The sequence below is a fragment of the Geotrypetes seraphini genome, chromosome 15, assembly GCF_902459505.1.
Source record: "Geotrypetes seraphini chromosome 15, aGeoSer1.1, whole genome shotgun sequence".
NCBI classification, from domain to species: domain Eukaryota; kingdom Metazoa; phylum Chordata; class Amphibia; order Gymnophiona; family Dermophiidae; genus Geotrypetes; species Geotrypetes seraphini.
The window spans coordinates 44450894-44472984 of NC_047098.1; the positions used below are offsets into that span (position 1 = coordinate 44450894).

Below are 22091 nucleotides of genomic sequence, written 5' to 3' on the forward strand. Positions count from 1 at the left end.
CTTAGTTTCCGCGGAGCTAAGAAGTCGCGTGTTTCCAACGGCTGTTGGAAAATCCTTTTACATCTCACTATTGTCTGGATTCATTCTCCAGACGGGATGGACACTTCGGCCAATCTGTTTTACAAAATCTTTTTTCCTGATGGCCAACCTTCCCTCCATCCCTCTTTTTGTTAGCTTGGAGGTCACCCATCAGTTAAGAATATGCTGCCTGCTTGTCCTGGGATAAAGCACAGTTACTTACCGTAACAGGTGTTATCCAGGGACAACAGGCAGATATTCTTGCGTCCCTCCCACCTCCCCGGGTTGGCTTCTTAGCTGGCTTATCCTAACTGGGGACCGCGCGCCTTTGTCGGTCGGGAAGGCGCATGCGCGGTGCGGCCTAACTAGAACTTTCCAAGTTCTTAGAGTGCAATCACTCTAAAATTGTCCGTACCGGGGCTCCGTCGGTGCTGTCACCCATCAGCCAAGAATATCGGCCTACTATCCCTGGATAACACCTGTTACGGTAAGTAACTGTGCTATATATATATATATATATATATATATATATATATATATAATATTAGTTCATTTTTTAACAAATTGATAACTGTATGGTCAGTACAGAGCTTGACTATGAAGAACCAGGTGGACTCTTTGGTCAGAAAGGGTTTCTTTACTCTTTGGAAGCTTCGGTCCATTAGGACGTATTTTGATGTTTCATCATTTAGAGTTTTGGTACAGTCTCTTATACTAAGCCAACTTGATTACTGCAATATTGCCTATTTGGCAGTTTCCTAGAAGAATATGCAACGATTGCAAATGATACAAAATGCGGAGGTCAGGCTGATTTTTAGGTTGAAGAAATACGATCACGTAACACCCTCCTCTCGAGTACTGTATTGGCTGCCAATAGAGGCGCGGGTAAAGTTTAAGTTTGGTTGCTTTTGTTTTAAGGTTTTCTTTGGTTTAGCTCCCAAATATATAATTGAGCTTTTCTCTTTTGCAACTAACAGACATAAGAGAAACTCACATCTGAATTTTGTTTTTCTGCCTGTTAGAGGATGTAAACTTAAAAAACATCATCAAAATCTTTTTTCATATCAAGCAGCGTTATGGGGTAAGGATTTAGAACAATTGCTTTTGCTTACTGACACTTATGGGGAATTTAGGAGACATCTAAAAACATCTGTTTTCGAAGTATTTAGGCAGCTAATTCGTAAAAATTTTATTATGCACTATTTTGATTATTTTAGTGTCTCTAATTATTGGCTTTTAACTTTTTTAGTTCTATTCAACTTATTGTTTTTTTATAACTACTGTAAACCACATAGAACTTTACGGCCTTGAGGTATATAAATTGATTATTATTATTATTTACAACACATCACTGTGTTAGATTGTCATGCGTACATTTTATTTTTTATCCTCAATTCTTTCAAGTAAAAGAAGCTTTATTTAGTTTTTAGTTTGTGTTCATGTTGTAAAGACTTATAAGTACATTGTGGTTAGCAGTAAGATTTTAGACATACATCTCGCATGGACATTCACTTTTGAAAGCAATCAGCAGTGAGGTTCACAGTTCAAGTATTCTGTATGTGTACCTGATAGGCTTGTGATAATACCATTAAACATAGAAACATAGAAACATAGAAATAGACGGCAGATAAGGGCCAAGGCCCATCTAGTCTGCCCACCTTAATGTCCCTCCTCTACCTTCGCCCTATGAATAGATCCCTCCCCTACCTTCGCCCTGTGAATAGATCCCATGTGACGATCCCATTTGGCCTTAAAATCAGGCACGCTGCTGGCCTCGATCACATGCATTGGAAGACTATTCCAGCGATCAACCACCCTTTCTGTGAAAAAGAATTTCCTGGTGTCAGCTCGTAGTTTCCCTCCCCTAATTTTCCACGGATGCCCTCTTGTTGTCGTGGGACCCTTGAAAAGGAAGATATCTTCCTCCGTCTCTATGCGGCCCGAGAGGTACTTGAACGTCTCGATCATGTCCCCCCTCTCTCTGCGCTCCTCGAGTGAGTATAGCTGCAATTTGTTTAGCCGTTCCTCGTATGGGAGATCCTTGAGTCCCGAGACCATCCGGGTGGCCATTCTCTGAACCGACTCCAGTCTCAGCACATCCTTGCGATAATGCGGCCTCCAGAATTGCACACAGTATTCCAGATGGGGCCTCACCATGGATCTATACAGCGGCATAATGACTTCCGGCTTTCGGCTGACGAAACCCCTGCGTATGCAACCTATGACTTGTCTTGCTTTGGATGAAGCTTGCTCCACTTGATTGGCAGCCTTCATGTCCTCACTGACGATCACCCCTAGGTCACGTTCTGCTTCAGTTCTTGTTAGGATCTCTCCATTTAGGGTGTAAGTCTTGCATGGATTTTTTTTGCCCAGGTGCATAACTTTGCATTTTTTGGCATTGAAGTTGAGTTGCCAGGACCTAGACCAGCGCTCCAGTAGGAGTAGGTCGTGCATCATGTTGTCGGGCATTGAAACATCATCTATTGTGCATTTGCCCACTACATTACTTAGTTTGGCGTCATCAGCGAATAATGTTATTTTACCCCGAAGCCCTTCTGCCAAGTCCCTTATAAAGATGTTGAATAGGATTGGGCCCAAGACCAAGCCCTGTGGCACTCCACTGATCACCTCCGTCATTTCAGAGGGTGTGCCGTTCACCACCACCCTTTGAAGCCTATCTCCAAGCCAGTTCCCAACCCATTAATGTAGTTTTTCTAGATGTAATTGAAAGTGCAGTGTTTTAAGTGATTGATATGCCACCCATTAAGTTGCTTTCCATAATCACATTATTTTATATACAGTGGTACCTCGGTTTACGAGTGCACCGGTTTGCAAGTGTTTTGCAAGATGAACAAAACATTTGCAAAATTGGTGCCTCGCAAACCGAGCTTACCTCGATGTGCGAGCGCCTCCCCTCGCGATTTGGCACCCTCCCCCCCCGCGATCCGGCACCCCCACCCACCCGAACACTATGCTTACCCTCCATCTGGCACCCGGCACAGGCACCAACGCACAGGACATGCTGGTGCCTGAAGATCTGCAGTCCTTTTTGCTGGGCCTTGAGCATCTGCGCATGCTCAAGGCCTTTGAGTTCTGGCATGGTGGTTTTTTTCTATGATGTTCTTGGCAGCTTGCCAACATGCCATGTGCATACGTACGCACAATCTGTTTTTTTTTTCTAGTTTCATGACATCACGTTAGTTTTATTGGCCAATTTAGTTTTGTTTCTCATGCCTTTTTTCCCAGTATTTGCGCTCTTTTTGACTTTCAATCCTGACTCTGATTTTCAATTTCTTGCTCCCGTGGAGATAAGTGCTGTTTCAGATAAGGGGTAAGTCCTGAATCATCTTATGTTTGTTTTTCATGGCACGGTGTACTTTGTTGCTTAATTATCCGATCACCGTGCACAATCCGCTCCGGTGTATTAGTTTTTATGACAGTCTATGACAGCATCCTCTGCATCTTTGAGATTCCAAGCCTTCTTACATTTTAAGTTTTTTTATCCTCTAGATCAGTGTATCTCAATCTGTGTGCCAAGGCACACTAGTGTGCCTCCTGAGGTTTCAGGTGTTCTGTGGTACATTGGGGAGGAGGAGAGGCGCCAGCACCAGCTGACTGCCTACAGGACATGCCTCTCGTGGCAAGAGGCACATCTGTAGGCAGTCAGTGGACACTAGCACCTATCCTTCTCTCTTGCCCTCTTCCTGTCTGGCACCCCCCACCTGTGCCTTGAGCCAGGGCCACTACCTTTAGTGTGCCGTGACTCGAGAAAGTTTGCGGGACATTGTTCTAGATTTTGGTATTGTGATAATTTATGTCCTTCTTTGGTCCCTGGCAATTTTGTCCACCATTATCAATCTTTGCCATCTATATTTGTACTAGTGATTTCTGATTTAAGTTTATGGTTTCTGGTTTTAACAAAGATAGTTTATGTTCAACATTTGTTTTTAGGCCAAGCTTTTTGTATAAGTGCTGCACCAGCTTGTAGTAAGTGCCTGCGTGTTTCAATATTTTCTTGAAACAATGTGTTTAAATGAAGATTAATGTTCTCTTGTTTATGCATCATTCACGTTTGTTTATTAAGAACCTTTTATACCACAATTGGTATACAGTCTTCTGTCACTTTAACACCTCTACTGAGTGATAAGTTTAACATATTTTGTTTTTGTTCAGACAAACACTATAATCTCTGTTTGTTTTACGTTTTCCCTTTTTGTCCTTTCTTTTTTTCATTTTTTCTCTTTTCTTCTTTTCCTTTTTTTACCTTCCTGTCTGTTATATACCTCTCTGTAGGAGCCAATTGCTACGTTGTAAGAGACTTATTTATGCCATCCTTAGGAAGATATTAGATATTACATCATTCTACTAATAGGTACGGCTTTATCTGTCATGTATGTTTTGATCCATCAATGATGGTGCAAAACTATGATTTCACGTTTTTAGTTTATTCACTATGGGCTCCTTTTACAAAGGTGCTCTAGGGTTTTTAGTGCACGCACAAAATTACCGCGTGCTATAGTGTGCGGTAGCCAAAAATTTACTGCCTCCTAAAAAGGAGGCGGTAGTGGCTAGCGCGCAGTAATTTAACACGCGCTATTGCGCACGTTAAGGCCCTAGCGCACCTTTGTAAAAGGAAACCTATATGTATATGTTTTAACCATGAATGCACAAATTGCGATTTTATGCCATCAGTCTATTTACTATATACTTGTATTAATCTTTTTTGCGCCAGATTCAATAATCTGTCGATTCATGACGTGTATATATATTAGTCAAGTTTTTAAGTTATTTGGAATGTATGATGTTTTTAGCACTCTCTTTTTATGTTATAGAACAATACATATTTGATGTTTATACATACAAAAAAACATTCTTGGAATGTATATATTTTTTTAGTCATTTTTAGTCCAGTTTCTTTTGTTTCATTCATATTCTATGTTTTTTTATAAATTAAAAAATGTTTTTAATGTTTTGATTACCATGCAATTTCTATCTTTATATGTACTTGTTTATTTGCGTGTATGAAATTTAAATTTTACATGTATCTGATTATTTGTGTATAAGCATATTTTTATATATATTTGTTCAGATTCCTGAGGCAGGCCCGGTTGGGCCGAAACACGAGCATGTTGAGTCACAACATATCAAATAAAATATATTGAGCACCAGAGTCTTCCTTCCTGTTTTGTTTTCTACATATTTAAGATGTAGCCATCATTACCATATAGTCTCTTGTCTTTCCATGTATTTCCCCATCCTCCTGTGTACCCAAAGCCTTCTTGACACCAGGCTTTGAGCCACCTATTGAACTCCTCTGTGTTTCTAACTCTTTCCTCTCTCTTTCCATATGTAGGCATTACCTCTGAAAAAGCTAGTCTTTACAAAAGGTTTTAATTCACCCCTTAGCTCCCGAAAAGCTTTCTGAGCTAAAAGTGGGGAGTTGTTGGCCAGGTCATTTGTTCCCAAATGGATAACAACATCAGTTTTGGAATTCTTAGTTTTTTCCCTGATTATAGACTATTTTTTTTTTTTGTACTCCTGGTAGCTGAGGATCCTGGGAGACATTTCACTATTTTAGGCTTCTTGATTTGTGTTCCAAGGCTAATGCCTCTAATGATGGAATCCCCTAATACCAATAATTTTCTAGATTGAGCTTTTTTACTTTTTTACTGTAGTAGGATTGTTGTGCTTCAAAGCACATAGGGGTTCCAGTTCACTTACTGCTTATCTCAGTGTGTCCAGATTTCTGAGAGGGGCACTTCATTTGCGACCTCCCTTGCATCATTCTTTCCCTATATGAAGTCTTATCTTCGTTCTGCAGGGCCTTGTGGAAGCTCCTTTCCAGCCATTGAAGGATGCTTCTCTTCTGGATCTGACTATCAAGACTGTGTTTCTGGTCGCAATTGTCTCGGTATGGTGTATTTCAGAGTTCTGGAATCTTTCATTCAGGAATCCCTTTCTATGGATCACAGAAGCGGGAGTGTTTCTCCATATAGTACCTTCTTTTCTTCTGAATATGGTTTCTGATTTTCATATCAACCAGAAGGTTCATTTGCCTGCATTTTGCTCCACGTATCATGTATGTATATGCGTAAGTGCTTCCCTCCTTTTAGCTTAGCCATGCTTTTATTTAAATTTTATTTAAACATTTTTATATTCTATTTTATTGTTAACCGTTTATTTTGATATACCGTTTATCATGCAAGTATCTAAAGAAAACTTGAAACTTGGAGCAAAAAGATCAGTTCTTACGCAACTTGGGCTTTGGGAGAGTCTTGCTTCATTCTTTGGAGTACATAAGAACATAAGAACATAAGCGTTGCCTCTGCCGGGTCAGACCAGGGGTCCATCGTGCCCGGCAGTCCGCTCCCGCGGCGGCCCCCCAGGTCCATGACCTGAAAGTGTTCCCTACCTAACCTGAAATATCCATACCCTATTCGCTCAATGTCCTGTACGGTAAACCTCTATCTGTACCCTGTTATCCCCTTCGCTTCCAGGAAGTCATCCAGTCCCTTTTTGAACCCCAGAATTGTACTCTGTCTTATTACCTCTCCGGGAAGCGCGTTCCAGGTGTCCACCACCCTCTGAGTGAAGAAGAACCTCCTTGCATTCGTTATGAATCTGTCTCCTCTCAGTTTTTCTGAATGACCTCTTGTTTTAGTTGTCCCTGCTAGTCTAAAGAATCTGTCCCTCTCCACCTTCTCTATGCCTTTCATGATTTTATAAGTTTCTATCATGTCCCCTCTCAGTCTCCGCTTCTCCAGGGTAAAGAGCCCCAGCCTGTCTAACCGTTCGGCATATGAAAGGTTCTCCATACCCTTTATCATCCTCGTTGCCCTCCTCTGGACCCTTTCGAGTATTGCCATGTCCTTCTTGAGGTATGGCGACCAGTATTGGACGCAGTATTCCAGATGTGGGCGCACCATTGCTCGATACAGTGGCAGGATAACTTCTTTTGTTCTGGTAGTGATACCTTTTTTGATAATGCCCAACATTCTGTTCGCTTTTTTTGAGGCCGCTGCACATTGTGCCGCCGGCTTCATTGTGTTATCTACCAATACCCCCAGATCTTTTTCCTGGCTGCCTTTCCCGAGTACCCTCCCTCCCATCGTATAGCTGTACATGGAGTTCCCCTTCCCTATGTGCAAGACCTTACATTTCTCCACATTGAAGCTCATCTGCCATTTTTTTGCCCACTCACTCAGCTTGTTCAGGTCGCTTTGCAATTCTTTGCATTCCTCAACAGTTCTGGCCCTGCTGGAGAGTTTTGTGTCATCCGCGAACTTGATAACTTCGCACTTTGTCCCCGTTTCTAGATCATTAATAAATATATTGAACAGCAATGGTCCCAGCACTGACCCTTGCGGAACACCACTTGTGACCCCTATCCAGTCAGAGTAGTGCCCCTTTACTCCTACCCTCTGTTTCCTGTCCGCCAGCCAATTTTTGATCCATCTGTACACGTCCCCTTCCACCCCGTGACTCCACAGTTTCTTCAGTAATCGTTCATGGGGCACCTTGTCAAAGGCTTTTTGGAAATCTAGATATATAATGTCTACTGGGTCACCTTGGTCCAATTGCTTACTTATCCCCTCAAAGAAATGCAGTAGATTTGTCTGGCATGATCGGCCTTTACAGAAACCATGCTGGCTCGATCTCATCAGATTATTTTTTTCTATATGCTCATTGATACCTTCCCTGATCATTGATTCGACCATCTTCCCTGGAACGGAGGTTAAGCTCACCGGTCTGTAGTTTCCCGGGTCGCCTCTCGATCCTTTTTTGAAGATCGGTGTAACATTCGCTATCTTCCAGTCCTCTGGGATTACCCCTGTTTTCAAGGACAGGTTGCAAATATGCTGCAGTAACTCTGCTGTTTCATCTCTGAGCTCTTTCAGTATTCTCGGGTGGATCCCGTCTGGGCCCGGAGCCTTGTCCGTTCTTAATCTATCTACCTGCCTAAGAACGTCTTCGAGGCTTACCTCCATGCATGATAATTTCCCCTCTTGATCTCCCCTGAAGATTTTTTCCGGTTCTGGCACACTGGATGTGTCCTCTATTGTAAAGACCGACGAGAAGAACTTGTTTAGCCTACCAGCCACCTCCTTTTCCTCTTTCACCACTCCCTTCCGGTCACCATCATCCAGGGGCCCCACCTCCTCCCTCGCTGGCTGTTTCCCTTTCACATATCTGAAAAATGGTTTGAAATTTCTTGCTTCCTTGGCCAGTCTCTCCTCATACTCTTTCTTGGCTTTCCTGACTACTCGGTGACATTCTTTTTGTTGCTTCCTGTGCTCTCTCCAGTTTCCTTCAGTTTTGTCCTTTTTCCACTTCCGAAATGATTTTTTCTTGTCTCCTATCACTTTCTTTACTTCACTGGTTATCCATGCAGGGTCCTTTGTTTGATTTTTCTTGGAACCTTTCCTAAATCTTGGTATATATAGGTTTTGCGCCTTGTTTACTGTGTCCTTGAATAGGGACCAGGCTTGCTCCACAGTCCGAGTTTCCTTGGAGCTGTTTCTGAGCTTCTTTCTCACCATTTGTCTCATGGCATCATAGTTCCCTTTCTTGAAGTTAAATGTTATTGCCTTGGTTCTCTTTCCCATAGGTACTCCTACTTGCACTTTGAACTGAATCATGTTGTGGTCACTGGTTCCTAGTGGTCCTATGATCTCCACATCCTTCGCGGGGCCTTTCAGCCCATTGAGGATCAGATCCAGAGTCGCTGATCCTCTCGTTGGTGCCTCGACTAGTTGTTCCATGAAGCAGTCCTGGATTGCTTCCAGGAACTCCATTTCCTTTGCACATTTCTCTGGACCATTTCCAAGACACCAGTCTATCCCAGGGTAGTTGAAATCTCCCATAACTATGGTGTTTGGGTTCTTGCATTCCCTTCTCAGCTCGGCTACCATTTCTGTAGACTAATGAATTCCGGCTATCTGTTCATCTCTTTCTCCTGACTGCTTCATCTCAGTGAGGTAGGCCGGCTTTTTAGCCTTCTATCGCCCGTTGGTTTCACGTGGCCATTTCTGTGATTTACATCGCCCATAGCAAGCAGACACCGGTTTCTCTTAAGGCCACTTGACTAGCAATGTTGCTGCCTCGTGGGCGGAGTCTCGTGCGATTCATCCAGATGAAATTTGCTGGCCGGCTATTCAGTCCTTTGTTCATGCCTTTACGTGGTTTTCTGAGTGGATGTGGCAGCTTGCTCTGATGTCACTTTTGGGATCTCGGGGTTGGGGCAGGCTCTTCCCCAGGCTCCTTCCTAGACGCTGCCATTGCTTTGGTATGTCACTTGGAGCTTGGAATCTGGAAGGGATGTAACAGATTGGAAGATTAGGTTTTTACCTTTGATAATCTTCTTTATGTTAGTCCCTGTAGGATTCCATATAGCCTACCCTCTCTGTGTAAGCTCAGTTGTTAAGAATTGCCTGCTTTCTTTCTGCTTCGGTGGTTCTCTTACAAGGTTATGAATCTTCCAGCCTGTCGACAGATCCTTGCAGCTTTCCTAGAAGATTCAAACTAGGTCTACTCTTCTGTTGACCTGTTTGAGTGAATTGGATAAAAATTTAATTATGAAATTGTACTTTAAAAATAAGTTTGCCAAATTCTGTGGGGATCTAGTTTTAATATTTCCTGATGTGGCCAAAGCCTCTCAATTGAGAATAAAGGAATTTCTTTCATTAAAACCTAGGGTTTTGGCCCTTGAAGCTACATTTTTCTTAAAGTTTCCATGCAAATGTATAATTAAGTTACATGAAAAGGAATTCATATTTTGGGATCCTGTTCAACTACAACAATTCTTAAGTACTAGGGAAATGTAGAAAGAAATAATTGCTTAGTTTATTATTTTGTTAGTTTGAATTGTTCAGGCTGATTTTTGAATGAAGAGTGCGATAATCACCAGGAAAGATTAGCTCGTTTATTTGAGGGTTCTGTAAGCCCTCTTATTTGAGCTTGATTTATTGATAAATATATCTGATTTCTGTGGTAAATTCACCAGTAATGTGGGCTAGATAGAATTACTGTTAGATATTTTATTATCCCCTTTTGTGGTTTGTAAATTTAGTTTTATTAGTCTTTGAGAATTGTATTATGAAAAATTGCATTTAAAAAAATAGAATAGAGTTCACAAAAGTATGGGACAAACAGAAAATTTCAGAGAGCGGAAGGGATTTTAATGCTGAATATTATGTGCAGATGGATGAACCAGATGGGTTTTATGGTCTTCATGTGCTGCCTTTCTTTTTATTATAACACAGTTGCTTCAATCCTTTTCAGATTTCTTCAGCTGAAGAGACAGACTGGTTTTTTTGTTTACATACAATTCACTAGAGATTTTCATGACAACTTATTTTATTGATATCCTTTTGTTTCATAAAGAGATTTCAGGTATAATGGAAACAAAAGAGGAAAGTCAAGTAATATGAATAAATAAAATATTTGATTTTCAGGAGAAAGTATTCTGCTACTTCAAATGATGAAAAGATGGCTGAAAAAATTGCATCCTGGGATTTTGTTGAAGCTACACAGAGAACAAACTGTAATTGTTCCAGGTACAGTAAAAATGGTCTTTAAAACCCATAAAATGTAATATAAAATATTTTCCATAGAATATGATTTCTTAAATGGGCATTGTATGCTTTTAAATACATTTGTACTTGCATTTCTTGGGAAAATTGGAAAGATGTGTTGAATTTTCAAAGATGAGAAATGTAGAATTCCAAGACTTGAAGTTTTCACCAAAACAAGGTTAATAATTCAAGAGTGAGGTTGAAAGATCTTTTTGTAAGAAAATGTCAGTAAATATAGGTCTGAATTGCCAGATTTTCTTTTCCTAAGAGAGTTTTTGGTCTTGGCTACTATCTATTTGCATATCTTTCATATGTAATTCATAATTCTGTCATATAAAAAAGTGTGCTTTTTAATTAATCCAAACAGTTTGGGGCCTATTCTATAAAGGAGTACAGGTGCATACTTTCCTTTACAGAATACTGTATAATACACACCTATAAGGTGTGAGCACTTAGGACCTGATTCTGTATAGGACACCCGGTCTCAGCAGCCGCCCAAGCAGCTTTTGGGAATGGCACACGGGCTTCCTATACAGAATACCTTGATTTCTCTAACTGACATTCATGTCACAGATGCTGTTTAGAGAATTGTGTTGCCGCTGAGCTGATCATGGCAAGGGAATCTCCCTGCCGCGATCAGCTGAGTGGCAGGGAATCCCCGAACCCCACCGTAAGTCAGCCGGCAGGAGGGATGCCTGCTCCCTCCTGCCGCCACCCCTAAACCCCCCACCCCCCAATGTCTGAGGCAGGAAGGATGCCCACTCCCTCCTTCCACAAACCCCTAAATCCCCAGCAGGAGGGATGCCTGCTCCCTCCTAGGAGTGGCCTAAGACTCAGATTGGCCAGATACCTAAAGCCGCTCCCATGGGAGGGGCCTTAGGGATCTGACCAGTCAGAGCCTTAGGCCCCTCCCCGGTGCATCCCAGGATGCACCAGGGAGGAAAGGCCCGCCATTCTGAAGAGGTGAGCCTACTAGCCAGTGGGAGTAGGCATCCCTAAAGCCAACTTTCCTGTTAAAGGTACCGGGAGGGGTGTGTGTGTTGGCAGAAGGGAGTGGGCATCCCTCCTGCTAGGGATGTTGGGGGGGGGGCACTGCCGATAGGAGGGAGTGGGCATCCCTCCTGCTGGGGATTGTTTCGCAGTTTGCAGCAGGAGGGAGTGACCATCCCTCCTGCTGCAGACTGTGTGTGGGGTTTGGGGATGGCGGCAGGAGGGAATGAGCATACCTCCTGCAGGCTGACTTGTGGTGGGGCTTGGGGGTTTCTTGCCATAGCTGCTCAACTGATCGTGGCAGGGAGATGTCCTTGCCGTGATCAGTTTAGTGGCCACATCTAATTGAAATGTAGGCCAGCATTTCAATGGTCTACATTTCATTCACCTATCACAGCCCTAGAGAGACACCTAGGACTGCTTAATCTCGTCTAAGGCCATTTCTGAGCAAAACCATTCCCAGCCTTGAGTGAGTTTAAGCGTCCCTACACATCTCCCTCAGCCGTGACAGATGCCTACATTGTAGGTGACCTGCCTCGGGTTGTGGATGTTTTTTGTTTTTTTTAAAATGTGCTTTCCAATTGGCTGGTTAGACAGCGATAGGACGCCTACCGCCGCCTACAGTTGGGATGCTTTTTATAGAATATGGCCCTTAATGTCAACCATAAAGAGCTGGCCTAAGTGTGTGCATCTGAGTGCTAGAGAGAATGTGCATGATAATAATAATAACTTTATTTTTGTATACCGCAGTACAATAACAGTTCAGAGCGGTTAACAGAGTAAGAGACTGTACATAGACAGCAATTTTACAAACAAGTCAATCAGCTTAGCTTAGCAAGTTGGGAGTAATCAGAAAATCCAGAGGCATGTCGGAGATACTAGGCAGGGTTACAAGGCAGGGAGGGATTACAAGACATGGAGGGAGTCAGAGAAATTTATCAAAGAGATAGGTTTTGATTGATTTCCTGAAAGTTTGGTAGGAGGGTGAGGTAGAAATGAGAGTGGTTAGACATTTATTCCATTTGCCTGCTTGGAATGCCAGAGATCTATCAAGGAATCTCATGTAGACACAGCCCTTTAGGGACAGGAAGGCAAACAAGTGGGAATTACGTGTACGGGTGGGGCCTGAACGTTCAAAGTGATCTGACAGTTAGATTGGAAACGAGCCTGTTAAGGTTTTGAAGCAGAGGCAAGCAAATTTGAAAATGATCTTTGCCTCCATCGGCAGCCAGTGCAGTATTTTGTAATAAGGGCTTACATGATCTGATTTTTTGAGATTGTAAATGAGGCAAACGGCAGCATTCTGAACGATTCTTAGGCGTTTGGTTTTTTTTAAAGGATCCTAGGTATATAATATTGCAGTAGTCTAGGATGCTCAAAATTAGTGATTGGACCAGAAGTAGGAAGTCAAAATAATGTTTGATGGTGCGAAGTTTCCAGAGGGTACCAAAACATTTTTTAATCTGAGCATTAGTATGTACTTCGAAAATCAGGCATTGGTCCAGGATGACTCCAAGGATTTTGATAGTGGGGTTAATTGGGTAATCTAACCCATTTAATTTCAAGGAGATATTTGTTAGCTTGTTGGTGGGACTAGCCAGGAAAATGTTGTTTTTTTTCTGGGTTCAGTTTTAATTTGAATAGTGTGGTCCATTGTTCTATCTTGGTGAAGACGGAAGAGGTGAATTGTTCGGTCTCTTGTGAAAGGGAGGTTATGGGAATGATAATAGTGATGTCATCTGCATATATATATGATTTCAGTTTTAAGTCAGATAACATATGACCCAACGAAGCCATGTTAGACGTTGAATAGAGAAGGGGATAGAGGGGAGCCCTGAGGTCCTCCGCAGGGATTGTGCCAGGATTGGTAGAAGGTTCCGTTACAGAGAACCTGGTAAGTGCGTTTTTTTAAGAAGCCTGTGAACCAGTTTAGTACCTGTCTGGAGATGCCAATGGAGTCGAGGCATCTGAGTAAAATGTCATGGTCAACCAGGTCAAAGACATTGCTCAAGTCGAACTGGACTATCAGAGCGCTTTTTACCAGTGAAAATAAATGGAGGAGGTAATTAGTCAGAGAAGCTAAGACTGTTTCTGTGCTTTGATTTGAGTGGAAGCCAGACTGGGAATCATGAAGAATGTTGAACTTCTTTAGGTAATTCATGAGGTCATGAGTAACTAGACCTTCCATAATTTTTTGGAAGAGTGGTATATTGGCAATGGGTCTGTAGTTGGTAGCCGAAGAGGTAGGTTCCTTGGGTTTTTTAATAATGGAGATACAAGGATGTGGCCGAGTTCTGTCGGAAAGTGGCCGGTGGACAAGCATAGGGAAACCCAGTTGAAGAGTTCATCTTTAAATGGGGGGGGGGGGGATTTCATGATAGAGGGGGGACAGTTGTCTAGTAAGCAGTTGGATTTTGCATATTTAGAGTAGAGCTTGAGGAATAGATTCCAGTCTGGGCTTTCGAAGTGATTCCAGGTCATGTCTGCTATTGAACTTTCCTTTCCTATGGCAGGTTGTTTGATTATTGGTTCTGTGCTGGAAACTACGAGAGACAATTTCAGATTGTGAATTTTATTGGCAAAATAGTCAGCTAGGATTGTAGCGGAGGGTGGGAGGTCAGAGTTGGAGCATTTGAGTAAATCAATATCGAACAGAGAGTTAACTATTCTGAAAAGTTCTTTACTATTCAGCGAGGGATAATTGATTATTTGGGAATAATGTTTACAGCGCTTTTCTTTATTCTTTTATCTTCTTTGACTTTTAGTCGCCAGTTGAGTCTGTCGTCTGTCTCTGATTTACGCCATGTTCTTTCCAATTTACGTACTTCTCATTTTAAAGTTAAAAGGTCAGCATCAAACCAGCTATCTGAGGGACGAAGTGTTTTCTTGCGGAGTTTCAGTGGTGTGATTTTGTTTAGAACCTGATCGCTGAAATTATTCCAATCAAGGATGGAATTAGGTTCTAGGCCGGGGTTGGAAATTAGGCTGTAGTGTGACCAGAAGTCTATTGGGTTTAATTGTCCTCTTGACCAAAACAACTTCTTTTTAGGATTGGTCCTAGTTTTCCTTTCAGGTTGTTTTTTGATCCAAGTTAATTCAAAATTACAAAGAAGGTGGTCCGACCAGGGAGTATTAGCCCAGGTTTCATCTATGAGACATATACTGGGGGTAATAGGGACATTGGAGAGAAAAGTAATCAGGTTCGAGGTGGTGACCTTTCCTGTGGGTTGTAGTTGGGGGAGGCTTGGAGAAACCTAGCAAAGTTAGGAAGGAAAGTAGGTCAGCTACATTGGAATTCTCTTCCTGTTCGAGGTGTAAGTTAACATCACCGGCTAAAAGATTATGAGTGCCGGCTACCGAGTTTGTAAGGAGGAATTCATAGAAGTCATCTTTTGCTAGATTCCATTTGTTAGGGGCATATTACATTACATTACATTACATTCGGGATTTCTATTCCGCCATTACCTTGCGGTTCAAGGCGGATTACAAAAGGTTAGTTTAAGGACAGGATTACAATGAATTACAGAATTACAGAATTACAGAGTTAGAGAATTATAGAATTACAGAGTTACATAATTACAGAATTACATAATTACATGAATTATAATGAATAGCTAGATAGGTTAGATGTAGATCTTAAGGGCTTTTAGAGGTCGTGTTGTTATTGCTGTTTTAGGAATTTCTTGAAAAGTGTGGTTTTTATTTCTTTTCTGAACGTCTTATAGTCTGGGGTTGTCATCAGAAGGTTGGAAATCTGTTTGTCCAGTCTTGCAGCTTGTGTGGCTAGGAGGCCGTCATGTTGTTTTGTTCTTTTTACTTCTTTGAATGGGGAGTGCGTTTTTCTGTGTCTGGTGTTGGTTGCTTGGATGAGGCGATTATTCAGGTATGATGGGCTGTCTCCGTGTAGGGTTTTAAATAATATGCAGTAGAATTTGAATTGGATTCTTTCTTGGATTGGGAGCCAGTGTGAGTTGATGAAGGCCTCAGTGATGTGGTCGTGTTTTTTCAATGAATAGACGAGTCTTAAGGCTGTATTTTGGATTGTTTGGAGTTGTCTTATCGTATTTGCTGGACATGGGAGGAATAGTATGTTACAGTAGTCCAATATGCCTAGTATCAGGGATTGTACTATAAGTAGGAATTGTGTATTTTCAAAGAATTTTCGGACTTGTCTCAGGTTTCTCATGATTGCGAATGATTTTTGAGTTGTTTTGTTTATTTGCGGTTGCATTGTGCAGCATCTGTCTATGGTCATGCCTAGTAGTTTTATGGTTGTTTGGATGGGATATTTGGTTGCGTTTATGTCTAGTATGGTTGTGGTTTGGATCTTGTCGTTTTCTAGGAGGATGAATTTGGTTTTGTCTTGGTTGAGTTTAAGTTTGTGATTTTCCATCCAGGTTGTGACTGCTTCCAGTGTTTGGTGAAGTTCGTCCGTCATGGTTGGTTTGGAATGATCGTATGGGATGAGGATGGTGATGTCATCCGCATAGCTATAGGATGTTATGCCTAGATTATCCAGATGAGTTCCTAGAGAGGCAGTGTATAGATTGAAGAGGGTGGGGGATAGTGGAGATCCTTGTGGTACGCCGCAGGGGTTTGACCAGGATTCTGATTTTTCTTTGTTTGATTTTACGCTGTAGGTTCTGAGTTTTAGGAATCCTTCGAACCAGGCATATAAAATATTGTAACGATCAAGTTGTCTTTACAGTCCATTTTGCATATTTTGCATGTGAGAATTTCCAGGTCGGTTAGTTTAGAATCTAGAACTTGGAACTCAAAATGGTCTCGGAGAATTATAGCTAGGCCACTTCCTCTTTTTGAGTTTCTTGATAGGGGGATGATTTTGTAGTCTGATGGTAGTATTTCCCTAATGATTGCATCCTGATCGGAAATTAACCATGTTTCGGATTTCTAGGTGGGTTTCTTCCAGCCAGTCTTTGATAAGTTGGGCTTTATTCCTGACCGAGCGGATGTTCAGATACGCTCCAGAGAAAATGGATTGTTCCAAAGGAAGCGGGGGCTCAGTATGTTGTAAGTTCTTAGGGATCGTTTTCTTTTGGGTGTTGGTCTGGAGGAATGGCGGGAGGCGTTGACAACGGAGATTGGGAAAGTGCCTGTTTCTGTGCAATCATGAAGGAGACGATGGGGGCAGAGAGATTTTTCAGGTCCTGAGATTCTATTCCATGTAATGTAAGTTGGGATGGGCTCGAAGGCTAAGGCTTTTGAAATCCAACCTCTAGTGCCTAGTAGGTAGAGGAGGAGACAAGCTATGAACTTTTGTGTAGGGTTGGTCATGTTGGAGCGAGGATAAGGAGAGAGGAAAGGAGAAGAGACTAAGCCTACTGGGCGTGGGAAAGAGCGGTTGCTTAAGAGATAGTATGGACTTAGGCTATCTAAGCGTGCAAATAGTTAGGTTGACTGGTCGTGCAAATACATATCAGTTTGGTAATATAGACTTATATGTTTATAAAGTAATACAGACTTAGGATATCTAAGCGTGCAAATAGTTAGGTTGATTGGTCATGCAAGTACTTATTAGTTTGGCCTGTGGAGAGGCTTCTGGTGCTGTGCTCAGACGCTTCACAAAGGCACATGCTAAGGCGCACGTGCCTTTGCCGTGCGCCTTAGCTGGCGCGTTGAATGGCTGTGCACCGTTGCCGCAGATGAATTTAAGGGGCTCCCCGCTGGATCGGGGGAGGGGCGGAGCTGGACTCAACGCCTTTCTGGAGCGGGGCTCGTGCAGTCAGGTCGGCCCGCTAGTATCAGTGCGGGAAGGATGCTTTCCGTTGCCGCAGATGAATTTAAGGGGCACCCCCGCAGGATTGGGGGAGGGGTGGAGCTGGACTCAATGCCTTGCTGGAGCGGGGCTCATGCGACTTAAAATGTGCTATAGTTACACTCCTAAGTGTGCATTTTGCCCAGGCTCTGCCTATGTTGTGTCCATTTAGAAAATATGCACCATATAAGATAAGCACATTTATCAAATAGCACTCAGGTAGAATTTTGGCATCTACATGCATTTGTACATGCAAACTTAATAGAATCGCCCTTGTTAAGGGTTAAAATTTCAGCATTGGGGTTATCCTGATGTAATTCCTGGAACTTCTAATGTCTTAATAAATGTGAGAGAAAATGTGTTTGTATTACATAGATTACCAGTGTGTTTTTAAATCTAAATCTTGGGACATGTCTGCTAAAAATGATAGTGGGGAAATTCTCAAAATTGCCTGCATTGTTGGGCATTTTTTACCTGTGGTCTTTGTACCTGAGGATATTTTGCATTTACTCTTTATGAATGCATAGATTTGAAAATACAATCTACACATATTATTTTCTTCTTCCAACTTAAGTATGTCCCCAGAAATGCAGATAAAAGTACTTGTTAAAGAATCCTTACACAAACTTACCCCCTCATTCTGTATAGTGCACCAAAAGTTTAAGTGCTAATTTGGTTTGCAACGTCTGCACTACAGTGGCACTAACACACCAAAACAGGAGTGAAACAACAGGTATAAGTGCACTTAAGCACTATACTATAATTTGGTACCTATGTTCTAGCACATTACTGCAAAGGGGGGCATTTCACATAGGAGGGGCATGGGTGGGCCATGAGTATGTCACCAAGCAATGCAGGCAATATATAGAATGCTGTCAGTTGCTTGCATAAGATGCCACATTTAGGTGACATTTATACTGGTTGACATGGCACAAATGAATACACCTAAACATTGTTGTATAACTGCTGATTTATCCTGGTATTTTATAAATAATTTTACACACAAATTTGCTGTTATAGAATACTAGCTTAGCGCTCTAATTTTTAGAAGCTGTTAGCGTATTTTATAGAATTACCTCTTTCATGGCAATAAGGGTGGGTCATTTTTAGATTTTTTTTTTTTACTTTGAGTAAATACCTACTTATCTAGCTAAATGGCTTTTGAAAATTGGCCTCATGTACACAATTATTTAAGTAGACAAAATTAGAACAATGGTCTCGGAGAACCCTTCATTTTTGGTAAGACTTGAATTTTAGCTAAACTTGCTGTAAAACAAAATTCTAGCTATTATTTTATTGATACCTCTCTTTTTTCCTGTAGACATAAAAATCTTAAACAGAGAAATATAGGTCAACAGGGGCAGACAATGCCGGTGGGCCAGCAGCAGCAGGCAGCTCCAAAGCACAAGACAGCAGAGAAGCAAGAGAAAGGGGATAAGCCACAGAAACGCCCTCTGACTCCTTTTCACCATCGTGCATCTGTTAGTGATGATATTGCCATAGAAACTGACTCAGCTAATCAAAGACTTGCGATCAGATCACAGGACAGCAGGGGTCGTTTCTCAAACATCAGACATAGTGATGTAGCAAAGACTCCTCAGATTCATTGCCCTGAAATGACAAATTCACCACTGCCACCACCACTTAGTCCTCATCCATGTGATGGAGTAGATGAAGGTGGAGATGCTATTAAAAACCCTTCGACTCCTCAGAGCCAGCATTTCTATCAAATGCCAACTCCAGATCCCTTGATTCCTACTAAGGCAGTAGATGACAGGATAGATAGCTTAAACCAATCCTTTCCACCTTCATTTCCTGACGTCCTGGAGCCTACACTCTATGTTGGTGCAGCAGTAAACGTGGATGAGGAAGAAACAGATGCTGCATGGAAGTATTATAAGGTTCCTAAGAGAAAAGATTTGGAATTCTTGCCTCCACAGCTTCCAAATGATAAATTCCGAGATGATCCAATAGGGTCTGTTGGGCTGGAAAATGTTACATCTATTACAGAGTACGTATTTAACTCTTTCTGTCTCCTTCATGATCTTTTTTGTTTCCTAGGTGGTTTGCTTAAATGACTTCAGCTTTTCTGACCAGTGGTCATTTTGTTTTCCAGCTTGAGTTGCTACTGTAGAAACAGCAATAGCCTGTTCTCTTGTCCTGGGTTCAAACATATTTCATCTGTAGTATGCTCAAATTTTCTTGTTTGGGGAATTAACAGTATTTCTCCTTTATCCTAGGACAAGCAGACAGCATATTGTCACATGTGGGTGACATCGTCCGTGGAGCCCAGTATGGACAGTGCTAAAGTGTACTGTTACTTTAAGCTTTTGCGAAGCTTCGAGACTTCACGCACCACACACACACGTGGGTGCCTTCCCACCCAATGTTGACTCGCGGTTCATCAGTTGTTCGTTGTCTGCGGAGCAAAGGAGTTGTTTTTGGACTCTGTCCAAACAAATTACTTTTCTAGTCAACAGTATTTTTGCCCTTTTCAGCTCGTTATTTTCTTTCTTTTAAAACCTAGTTAACATTTACTTTACCTCTTCAGTTCTTTTTCTTTTCTGTAAAAAAAAAAAAAAATATATATATATATATATATATATATATAAAATTTTTTTTCCTCAGTCAGGCCTTTGGGCCCTTTTGCCATTTTTCAGACTAATTTTCGGCCTCGGTTCACAGCTATTGTGTTTTTTGGCCTTGCTGCCGAGAATTTTCTTCTCATGTCGAGGCCTTCTAGTGGGTTCAAAAAGTGTACTTGTTGCCAGCAGCCTAATCACTGACCCGCACAACAGTGTCTTGGGCTGAAGCATTGAATAGATACTTGTATCCGCTGTTATACCTTCCAAAAATGCTTTCTTAAGGCTTGATACATCTAGCAAGAGAAGCTGTTTGGACTGGCCATGGTCTCTGGTGACAAATCGATGCAATCAGTACAGACGGTACTGGCATCAATGCCTCCCTCAATGTCAGACTCAATTCATGAATTGGGTAAACCTGCTAAGAGGCTGTCCTCTTAACCAGCATTGCAGGCATGCTTGGCATCGTGTCCCTCGATGCATACCAAGCATTGACGCCATCATTGGTCTCCTGTGTAGGCTGTGACTCCTTTTGGTGTTCTTCCTTATTGAGGTCACCTCTCCCTTGACACTCTGCATACCGATGGGTACTGGCTGTTGAGCCAATGGTACCAGTGCAGTCCTTCCAAGACCAACTTGAGTTCTTTCACAGGGAGCTAGCTAAGCTGTTTAAGCTACATACAGCTCCAGTGCTTGCACAGACTCCCTATGTACCGGCCCAGCCTGACCATGGCACATTGAGGCCCCAGGGTACCAAATCCAGCTCTCCATCTAAACATCGACTGACATTGAAATCCTACTGTACCAGTGCTCGATCTTCTAGTAAATCTATGAGAGCATTGCACAGTACCAGTTTGCATTCACCTTGACATCGTACTTCTTTTTCATCTTAATCTGGCTGGTACCAACATCATTGCAGAAATTTTTTTAACATTTTCACTATCATCATACTCCTCAGACCAAGAAGCATCCATTCCATCGTATCCTTCCTGGAGTTGGGGACGTTGATTCAGAGCTCTCCGTACATAATGATATTGATCTTGAACCCACATTATCTGCTCCAGAGTCATATGGCATCCCATCGGATCCATCTCTTCCACAGCCAAGACACAGATCTCTTTCAGAAGGATTATCTTTCACTAAATTTATCAGGCAGATGGGGAAAGCTTTGCCTGTTAAACTGGAGTCAAACATTAAGCCAAGAGCAGAGCTTCTAAAATTGTCTCTTCATACTCTATTGAAGGAAGCTATGTTTAAGAACTGGGAGACTCCTCTCACCCTTCCCATAGCTTCAAGAAAAATTGACTCCTTGTACAGAATACAATCTTGTCTGGGCTTTCATAAGCAACAATTGCAGCACCAGTCTTTGCTGGTGGAATCTACTTTTAAAAAATCCTCCAGTACAAGAGTATGCTACTGCACCACCAGAAAGTGAAGGCCATACCATCAATAAGTTTGAGTTTCTGCTTCTTCCAAAACTCTATGTTGACCAGCAGAGTTCTCAGCTATAATTTCTTTGTCTTTCTATCTTAAACAACTCATAAAGAAGCTGGCTGATTTTGAACAACAAAAACATTTTGAACAATATATTCCATCTGAACAATGTCCAGAGTTTCAGGAAATTGCTCATAGGCTACTTCAAACCAGAAAATTTATGGCAAGATCAGCTTTTGATGTGACATGTAGAGTATCAGCTATATCTATTGCTATGAGACATCTCACATGGCTTTGAGTCTTTGAACTGGACATAAATATTCAAGATTGTTTATCAAATATTCCCCGTCTAGGTGAAGAGCTATTTGGGGATAAAATCGAGGATACCACGGAAAGACTTGAACAGAGCTTGGCTACCTTAGTGAGGTCTAAATCTGACTCAAGCCATCTAAATCTTTCCAGAAACCTGCTTACTTTTCATATAATAAGTGTTATCCAGCAATCTCGTCCTCGTCCAAACCCCCACTACAGAAGAGACAAAAATCACAGAAGCCTTGGACTTCTGCTCCATAAAAATCAACTCTAGTCTTTTTGACATGTTTCTAGAAAGCATAGCCGCAATTCCTCCTACTCAGCCACCTCCCCAACCCATTGGGGGACGACTTCTTTTCTATCATCAGTGCTGAACTCTCATTTCCACAGACACTTGGGTCCTCA

General features: G+C 41.9%; 1 protein-coding gene across 1 annotated transcript in view; it reads left to right on the top strand.

Annotated features, from left to right (window-relative positions):
• Positions 1-22091, top strand: part of MED13 (mediator complex subunit 13) — a 432233-nt gene that overhangs the window by 139242 nt on the left and 270900 nt on the right. The window contains exons 8-9 of the mRNA XM_033922821.1: positions 10473-10574; positions 18680-19369. Coding sequence (XP_033778712.1) covers positions 10473-10574; positions 18680-19369 — 792 coding nt within the window. The remainder of the gene's footprint in view (positions 1-10472; positions 10575-18679; positions 19370-22091) is intronic.